The 10,148-nt window shown below is 42.5% G+C and overlaps 1 protein-coding gene across 1 annotated transcript; it reads right to left on the bottom strand.

Annotated features, from left to right (window-relative positions):
* Positions 1–5,592: 5,592 nt before the first annotated feature.
* Positions 5,593–8,344, bottom strand: LOC311264739 (chitotriosidase-1-like; the record flags this gene model as incomplete). The annotated part of the gene is made up of 8 exons (XM_084365830.1): positions 5,593–5,794; positions 5,936–6,118; positions 6,212–6,335; positions 6,427–6,545; positions 6,651–6,816; positions 7,434–7,490; positions 7,581–7,785; positions 8,320–8,344. 8 exons carry the CDS (start codon positions 8,342–8,344, stop codon positions 5,666–5,668), a joined length of 1,008 nt encoding a protein of 335 aa, XP_084221956.1. The 3' UTR covers positions 5,593–5,665.
* Between the last annotated feature and the right edge of the window lie 1,804 nt (positions 8,345–10,148).

Raw genomic sequence — 10,148 nt, 5'->3', positions numbered from 1 at the left:
TGATGTGCTTGTTGTCATGTGATATATATCAATCAGGACATTACACAATATGCTTACAAAATCACAGCATATATTGGTATTGACAGACAACACAAAAGGTTACTAGTTTGCATTCATTCATGCAGACAGACAGCAAGATTAAAAGTGACTTTTGGTAAGCCCTTGTTGTGTTGATGATGTATGTCAATGCTGACTATTGGTAATACACTGTGGCCGTGTGGAAATAGATTATACAACTTAAAAAGAATGTGCTACTTATAAATGGCATGCTGCTTGTGTTCAACTGATAGCTGCTATCTCCCACTTGCAGAGTGCCATTTATAACAGGTAGTTCATACTACCAGTAGAGTATTTATAACCAGTTGGCTATAAATGATAGATTGTTGATACATATTTGGAATATTTATTTGTTGACGGCTCACTGATACCTCACAAAACATTCAAACGGTTATGATGTCGGCGAGAACAGCTTCTTGCAATCTTGACAACTGAAAGCCTGTCTAAAAGGAAATATCAGCACATCAAACAACATTCTGCATCTACCACCATTTTTCAATCTCCTCAAACTAGCTAAACAACAGATTAACGCTGTAGCACAATTTACAAACTTCTAATATACATCAGTACCAACGACTGCTTGCAACTATGCAATAATGTCTTCTCATTGATCATAAAATCAAATTTCACCAATAAAATATTCTACAAATTTACACAGATCAATTACAAATCTATTTATGTATTACTTTCTTCCATTATAGATAATGAATATACAAATAGTACCACTAAGGACAATGTAGTCAGTAGACACAAATGTTTAAAAAAGGGTTTATAATCTAAATCCACCAGGTTTCCTCTTGGAGCAGCTGATAGGCGAAGACATACAAACAGAACAACTGTAGAACAGGACAAAACAAAATGTGCTGATACTTGTGGTATGTTATTAATTTATTATTATTAATTTAGTCATTTTGTAATATAAATTAGTATGTATTTACATTTAGACATTCGGTATGTAAATATGTGCAATACGCAACATTTGCGTCATTATGTAAGACAAATCCAATCACTCAGTCACTCACCTAAATGTAAACCAACAAGAAACCCATACAATAGAGTTAGCAATGCCAGCAATGGCATATAACTAAAACGACCATATAATTAAGTAGGGCTGGTCAGATTGACTGATGGCAGAAAAAAACAAAAACAGAACATGCACATCCAAATGATTTGGCTAGACGTCAAATTAACAGACACCAACAGGATAACAATTGTAAGTACACAGTACATGCTGTACATGTTATATATTATTAAATTAAATAAATATTGTATATTGACAGACATGGGTGAGAAGATGTTGCCACATTTAACATGTATACACAGTTGCAATTGATCAAAGTGAATGTAATTAAATACTGAAAGATTATGTGTCATGGCCTGAATGCACAGCCTTTTTGTTTGTTAGCTGAGAGATTTGATAAAATAAAAGAGATTTAATGTAATCATTTTCTTTTTTTTCTGTTGGGACAAAGAATTTATGGAAATCCATCTGAAAATGCTAGTGCTGATTTTTCAGCAAATTATATTTATTAGATTACATCTAGATTACTGAAGCCTCAAAAAAGCAAACTATAACTTAACAGAGAACAACAGGTTTTTTTCTTGTTTTTTTTTTTTTTACAATGCCACCCATTTGTTGATAAGAATAAATATTACCACTTATAGACAGTGAAATTATTTCATGTGAAATTCTTCATGGCCAGTCACAGCAGTCGCAGCTAACTTTGTAGACCAAACCTGTTTGGCAATGTTGAATGAAGATGTTCTGACCCGCACAGTTGTAAAAAGAAGTTGGGTCGTTAGGGACAGGGAAACGCTGATGACTCTTGCCATCACAGGGGATCCCAGTATTTCCTGCAGAACTAGTCGTAGCAACTGTAGTGGTTGTTGTTGTAGGAGTTGTTGTGGTAGTGACAGCTGTGGTTGTAGTCGGTGGAACTGTTGTTGTTGTGGTAGGGGGAGTTGTGGTTGTAGAAGGGGAAGTAGTGGTTGTGGTAGGAGGAGCCGTTGTTGTGGTAGGGGCAGTTGTGGTTGTGGTAGGAGGGGTAGTTGTTGTGGTCGGGGGGATTGTAGTGGTTATAGTAGGGGGAGTTGTGGTTGTGGTCGGGGCAGTTGTGGTTGTAGTAGGGGGGGCTGTTGTGGTAGTTGTAGTAGCAGTTGTGGTTGTGGTAGGGGGAGCTGTTGTGGTTGTGGTTGGGGTCATTGTAGTGGTTGTGGTAGGGGGGATTGTAGTGGTTGTAGTAGGGGGAGTTGTGGTTGCAATAGGGGCAGTTGTAGTTGTAGTAGGTGGGGCTGTTGTGGTAGTAGCAGTTGTGGTTATGGTAGGGGGCATTGTAGTTGTTGTGGTGGGGGGGATTGTAGTGGTTGTTGTAGGGGCAGTTGTGGTTGTAGTAGAGGAGGCTGTTGTGGTTGTTGTAGTAGCAGTTGTGGTTGTGGTAGGGGTCACTGTATTGGTTGTGATAGGGGGGATTGTAGTGGTTGTGGTTGTAGTAGGGGGGGCTGTTGTGGTTGTGGTAGTAGCAGTTGTGGTTGTGGTAGGGGGCATTGTAGTGGTGGTGGTAGGGGGCATTGTTGTGGTTGTAGTAGGGGGCATTGTAGTGGTTGTGGTTGGGGTCACTGTAGTGGTTGTGGTAGGGGGGATTCTAGTGGTTGTTGTAGGGGCAGTTGTGGTTGTAGTAGAGGAGGCTGTTGTGGTTGTTGTAGTAGCAGTTGTGGTTGTGGTAGGGGTCACTGTATTGGTTGTGATAGGGGGGATTGTAGTGGTTGTGGTTGTAGTAGGGGGGGCTGTTGTGGTTGTGGTAGTAGCAGTTGTGGTTGTGGTAGGGGGCATTGTAGTGGTTGTGGTAGGGGGCATTGTTGTGGTTGTAGTAGGGGGCATTGTAGTGGTTGTGGTTGGGGTCACTGTAGTGGTTGTGGTAGGGGGGATTGTAGTGGTTGTAGTAGGGGGAGTTGTGGTTGCGGTAGGGGCAGTTGTGGTTGTGGTAGTAGCAGTTGTTGTTGTGGTAGGGGGAGTTGTGGTTGTAGAAGGGGAAGTAGTGGTTGTGGTAGGAGGAGCCGTTGTTGTGGTAGGGGCAGTTGTGGTTGTAGTAGGGGAAGTAGTGGTTGTGGTAGGAGGGGTAGTTGTTGTGGTCGGGGGGATTGTAGTGGTTGTAGTAGGGGGGGCTGTTGTGGTAGTTGTAGTAGCGGTTGTGGTTGGGGTCATTGTAGTTGTTGTGGTCGGGGGGATTGTAGTGGTTGTAGTAGGGGGAGTTGTGGTTGCGGTAGGGGCAGTTGTGGTTGTTGTAGGGGGGGCTGTTTTGGTTGTGGTAGTAGCAGTTGTTGTTGTGGTAGGGGGAGTTGTGGTTGTGGTAGGAGGAGCCGTTGTTGTGGTCGGGGGGATTGTAGTGGTAATAGTAGGGGGAGTTGTGGTTGTGGTCGGGGCAGTTGTGGTTGTAGCAGGGGGGGCTGTTGAGGTAGTTGTAGTAGCAGTTGTGGTTGTGGTAGGGGGAGCTGTTGTGGTTGGGGTCATTGTAGTGGTTGTGGTAGGGGGGATTGTAGTGGTTGTAGTAGGGGGAGTTGTGGTTGCAGTAGGGGCAGTTTTAGTTGTAGTAGGGGGGTCTGTTGTGGTAGTAGCAGTTGTGGTTATGGTAGGGGGCATTGTAGTGGTTGTGGTGGGGGGGATTGTAGTGGTTGTAGTAGGGGAGGCTGTTGTGGTTGTTGTAGTAGCAGTTGTGGTGGTAGGGGTCACTGTATTGGTTGTGGTAGGGGGGATTGTAGTGGTTGTAGTAGGGGGAGTTGTGGTTGTAGTAGGGGGGGCTGTTGTGGTTGTGGTAGTAGCAGTTGTGGTTGTGGTAGGGGGCATTGTAGTGGTTGTAGTAGGGGGAGTTGTGGTTGTAGTAGGGGGGGCTGTTGTGGTTGTGGTAGGGGGCATTGTATTGGTTGTGGTAGGGGGGATTGTAGTGGTTGTAGTAGGGGGAGTTGTGGTTGTAGTAGGGGGGGCTGTTGTGGTTGTGGTAGTAGCAGTTGTGGTTGTGGTAGGGGGCATTGTAGTGGTTGTGGTAGGGGGCATTGTTGTGGTTGTAGTAGGGGGCATTGTAGTGGTTGTGGTTGGGGTCACTGTAGTGGTTGTGGTTGGGGTCACTGTAGTGGTTGTGGTAGGGGGGATTGTAGTGGTTGTAGTAGGGGGAGTTGTGGTTGCGGTAGGGGCAGTTGTGGTTGTTGTAGGGGGGGCTGTTGTGGTTGTGGTAGTAGCAGTTTTTGTTGTGATAGGGGGAGTTGTGGTTGTAGAAGGGGAAGTTGTGGTAGGAGGAGCCGTTGTGGTTGTAGTAGGGGAAGTAGTGGTTGTGGTAGGAGGGGTAGTTGTTGTGGTCGGGGGGATTGTAGTGGTTGAAGTAGGGGGAGCTGTTGTAGCTGTGGTAGGGGGAGCTTTGGTTGTAGTAGGGGGAGATGTTGTGGTTGTAGTAGTAGCAGTTGTGGTTGTGGTAGTAGCAGTTGTGGTTGTGGTAGAAGGGGCATTTGTGGTTGTGGTAGGGGGCATTGTAGTGGTTGTACTAGGGGTAGCTGTTGTAGCTGTAGGAGGGGTAGTTGTGGTTGTAGTAGGGGGAGCAGTGGTTGTGGTATGCGACATTGTAGTGGTTGTGGTAGGGGGCATTGTAGTTGTTGTGGTAGGGGTGATTGTAGTGGTTGTGGAAGGGGGGGTTGTTGTGGTTGATGTAGTAGTAGTTGTAGTTGTAGTAGGGGAAGTAGTGGTTGTGGTAGGAGGGGTAGTTGTGGTTGTAGTAGGGGGAGCAGTGGTTGTGGTAGGGGGCATTGTAGTTGTTGTGGTAGGGGGAATTGTAGTGGTTGTGGTAGGGGGGGTTGTTGTGGTTGTGGAAGGGGGGGTTGTTATGGTTGATGTAGTAGCAGTTGTGGTTGTGGTAGCAGGAGCTGTTGTGGTTGTAGTAGGGGGGGCTGTTGTGGTAGTAGCAGTTGTGGTTGTGGTAGGAGGAGCAGTTGTGGTTGTGGTAAGGGGGGCTGTTGTAGCTGTGGTAGGGGGAGTTGTGGTTGTAGTAAGGGGAGCTTTTGTTGTGGTAGGGGGACTTGTGGTTGTGGTTGTAGCAGTTGTAGTAGGGGAGGCTGTTGTTTTTGTGGTAGTAGCAGTTGTGGTTGTGGTAGGGGGCATTGTAGTGGTTGTGGTAGGAGAAGCTGTGGTTGTAGTGGGCATTTTTGTGGTTGAGGGAGTTTTTGTGGTTGTGGGCTTGGTTGTCGTTGGAGTGGTAAGGTCAGGAAAACCTAAAAGAAACAAAAAGGGTCAGATATTTGTTCATCACTCTTTGACGCTGTCATGACTTACTGAAACCCACCACCCACTGACAGCGTAGACACTTTTTGCATTTTGGTTACCTGGAATCAGGAGAGTATGCAGGTGGCTGATGAAGGAGAAATTGCCCTGTTTACAGAACTTTCCACTAAAGTCATCCAGGTCCAGAGACCAGACCAAAGCTCCTCCAAAGTTGTTAGTTTTTAGGTAACTGACCTGAGAAGATGAAAAGGAAACCACTTCAACAGCTGAAGTCATTTTGGAAAAATATCCGGATTTGTGGTAAACCAGTCATTTGTCAAGGAAATACTGAGCAATAGTTAAAAATAATCAAATGATTACCTTAGCGTCAAGGCTGTCTTTGTTGTCAAATCCAACCCATTGGTTTTCTGTGGTGGCATATGGAACTTTCTGATCAGGAATCACCTGTATTGTAACGTCTTCAAGGTAAAGACAAGTCTGAAATGAAGGATCAAATAACATAATTAGATCTAATGAACACTTCTTAAATTAACAGAAATTTGGTATAAGAAAAACAGTACAAGTGGTTAGATCATATTAAGGCTTTTGATATAAATATATTAAATCATGCAGTTTTACCTCATAAGAGGCCCAGAATCCTTCTACACCGGTGTAGCAGCCGTCCTCACCAGCACCACTGGCTGATGCTCCAACATTACTGGATGCAGAGGAGAGGGTAAAAGCGCGCCCATATGTTGCTAACCCCAAGTTTAGCTTTTGTGATGGTGCTCCCTGGTCCTCCCAGTACTGCATGGCAGAGTCCTAAAATGTTGAAAAGAAATAACTATTACAATGATAGAAAGTCTCTAAATAGAAAGGTATCCAGGCAGTTGAAGTATGAATCCCTGTACTTACAGTGTTTGAGTAGATATTGTCTCCAGTGTCTTGGGATCCTCGATATAACGGGCTGTGGTGTCCTGTGACATTTTCCCAGGGGCCATGAAAGTCAAATGTCAGCACGTTTATGAAATCCAGGTGCCTGATAAAATGCAGAGGAGATCAAGCTCACCAAAACATGACACCAGATAATCATGGATATAAAGTCAAGAATTACATTAATTTATTTTTACGTTGCAATCTGTGCGACTTCATAACTGGCATTGATGATGGCTCTGTCAGCAGAGACACTAGCAGTGACAATTAATCTCTCACGGTTAGTTGCCTCAGCCTCAAAGGCGTCTTTGAGCTCCTATACAACACAGAAGCATGGTTCAGTCTGAGTTCAGTATAAAACTGTGTATTTTTGGCATATTTCTCATCATGTTTCTCACTGAAGAGAAATTCAGGATCTGACCTTTGTCAGCAGTGTGAATCTCTGCTTGTCCTCTGGTTGGCTCCGAGCTCCTCCGGGGTACCTCCAGTCAAGGTTTATCCCATCAAACCCATTTTCTCTCAGAAGTGTGATAACAGACTGGATGAACTTTGTTCTGTCTTGTTGTGTTGACGCCATTGTACTGAATCTGTTAAAGATTTGAACAAAACAGTGCTCTCAAGTAGAATAACACAAATGCATAGAGCAGCGCAAAGCACAAATATCCAGCCACAGGTAAATGGTCTGGTTACCATGTTTTACTCATAATAATGAATCATAGTGAAAATATTCCACATAACTACAATGGGCAGTCACAGTACCAACCTTTTTTTAGGTTCAGGTAAAGTATGAGCAAAAAAAAAAAAAAAATTGCGTGGGAACTAGACAAATTTCATGTTTCTCATGTTTCATTTGCTCTGGCAGATGCATATGCCCTCCCTCCTGTTCAGACAGATTTCTCTCCATCCTGGTTTGTGGAAGGCCAGTCACAGTGTTGATTTAAGATGGGTAGGGCGTGATAGATTGACTTTGTACCCATAGTTACAAAGTAGTTACATACTTTAGCCCTGATTGGATGTTTTTTCTTAGATGGGTGATAAAATCTCCAGATCAGAGCCAAATCAACCCTCCCTGAATGAGTCTGTATTTCCATTATTACATAATTTCTGTATACAAATGTATGTTACTAATTTTGTTAGCGCCTTTTTTGCCTTGCATGTGCACTGGCACACTGATAAGGCTTAAATGTTGTTGTAAGTAACTTACTTTCTTGTGTCAAAGGTTATGCCACCCACTGCCAACAGTGTTTTCAGCAGCGGATTTCTGTGGGTAGATATATTTTAGAAAAGAGCATTTGACAAAACACAAAATTCAAAATAATTTCCATCATACCTAGAGTCTAAAAACACTGACCTGGTTTTGAGTCCATTAAAGGACTCATAGCGTTGTATGTCAGCTTCACTCTTGGGAACCAGCTTGTGCTGGTCATTAATGTCAGAAAAGGCATAGATCAGATGTGTACACTGGTTTGGATCGATATCTGAAACCTGGAACTCCCCGTCCTCAGCTCTATTTTCAGCTGAGCTGTCATAGTAACACACCAGCCTCTTGGAGGAGGCTGTGACATGGAGGAAAATCAAGGCATTTGGTTTTTGAAGACATCAATTATACCACGACTTGGGGACATTATATAACCTCTAGAAGGATTTTTGATTATGATTAATGCTTGTCATTAACTTACCCAGACAGGCGATGATCAAACAGAGTCCTTCAAAAAAGACAGTTTGGTCAGTGTGAGGGATAAAAAATAAATAAATAAACATAGCGTATCAAATCATCCAAAATACAAAACAAAAAAATGCCACAGGTTTTCTCACTCACTTCTACTGGTTGCGAGCATTACGGACAGGTTTGGTTTTATTTTTCAAGGTTAATGAGTTATTGTTCTTTGAGATCTCTGCAAAATCAAATCAAATTCCAGTCATGTTCACTGTGTCCTCACTGTAATCTTAGAGACAAACACCTGGGTAAACGAAACAAAAATCATCTGCGTGGCTCGATACCAGTGAAGGTAAGTGAGAATATAATGTGTTCATGTAATTTGGGCGAACTGACCCCTTAAGGAAACATTTACTTGACTGGCTTGTCTTACCTGTAGTAAGAGTGAGCTCGAACATTTTGTTACTGTGGATAAGCAGAAATAGAAAAATGTGTTTAATATGCAGCAAAAAGTTTTTTAAAAATATATAAACATGATAAATACCACAACACATAATAAAACTGTTGCATAGCATGATGGTTGATCATTCGCATACAGGCCTCAACATTAGCAGAAGCCACAAGCCAAAAGTGTTCTTAGGACCCTATTTAGATGGTCTATAGCACATGGTCTGATGTGCAAAGCACAGTGCTTTTAGGGCATGTCCAAGTCCATTTTGTTGTTTGTTAGCATGGCGCAAAGAGGTCGTATTTAGACTCTGAATTAGTCATGGATGTGTTTTATGGCGGAATATAAATCAAACCAATATATTCCAGTACCCCAGTATCGTCTGTCATGTCCTTTAAGAGCCAGGTGTGCCAGGGTGTGTTGGTTTACGGTGCTGTAGCTTTCTTCTGATCAAGATAGCAATCCGCCATCAGTGCACTTGACCACCTTTTTTTTTATTGTGTGTTTTAAATCCCACAGAAGATCTGATTAGATCAGATGTGATCTGACAGAACAGGTTGGTTACTGTGTTTCTAATCAGTCAAGTTTGATTAAGGAATTTCCTGTCTCATGGTTTAAGCCTGAACATGAACACAACATGTACATTTCAAAAAATGTAGAATAATAATAATAATGTAAGAGCGGGAGCGTTTCCTGCACTCAAATTGTTGCTTGTTACAGTTGCACTTTGGACAGGAATACATGTGGACATAAAAAGACTCCAAGACAGCCCCTTCTTGTCATTTCATGGTCATGTTAGACCTTAAAAACAAATTCAGAAAAACAAACAAACAACAACTGTGGGAAATTAAATAGTTTTGAATTCAGTAATCAATATATGGTAGAAGAGATATCAGGATGTGATAGGAGGGGAGTTTCCCCTTCAGCTGAGGTGTGGGTTTGTCAGTATAAGAACAGGTCAGAAAGTCATATGAGGGGCAATTCTCTTCACCTGAGGTGTTTACAGGAAGGTAGATAGGATGACATTTACATTCCAATAAAACATCAAATGGTCACTTCCCTGGCAAAGGCATGATCAAAACAAACATCAGGGGGTCATTGTTTTGGGAAGAAGTGATTAATGACTGTCGTAAAAGTATGCAACGCCTATTCTGTTGTATTTAAGTCGGAAACATTTGGAAGACTGGAGAGAACACTTCAGGTCTTCTCTCTATGCTGCATGTATTAAAGAGATCTGATTCATCACACTGAGTCTAAAATCCTTCGGAGAATTAGCAACTCTACCTCGACAAGGAAATGACAACATTCACATAATTGGCACAACACGCAATAACATTAGGTTCAACAAAATGAAAAGAGAAAAGAGATACGTTCCTGCTGGATTAACCTTCAGATCTGTTAAGTTAGGCCAGTGAGTTAGTTAGAAATGGAGCAGCTATAGCAATGTACACAGGAATAACTAAGCAGTAAAATCAAATTAAAAAGGAATACTTACAATGTTGGTGGTGTAAGATGCATATACCGTCTCTCTACTCTGATGGACGATTGAGGAATGTCTGGCTGTGTGGTTTTAAATTGGAAGGGTGTTGATAGTTGACAGGCAACTAGTAGTTAGTATAGGGTGCGGATAATTAATGCAATGCTGCAATTTCCAAAGCAATTAGACAGGGACGGAAACAGTGACAAAATGACACCTTATGCCAGGCCCTTGTGATTATGAATTCAAACATTCACTGAAACAACATGGTACCACCATGTTTAAACTTCTTCCTGTTAGTACTGTTCTTTCACTCTAGAGGGTGACCGAGAACCCT

This window comes from Pagrus pagrus (assembly GCF_965226575.1).
Source record: "Pagrus pagrus genome assembly, chromosome: 11".
Lineage (NCBI taxonomy): Eukaryota > Metazoa > Chordata > Actinopteri > Spariformes > Sparidae > Pagrus > Pagrus pagrus.
This window is presented reverse-complemented; position numbering and strand designations above follow the sequence as displayed.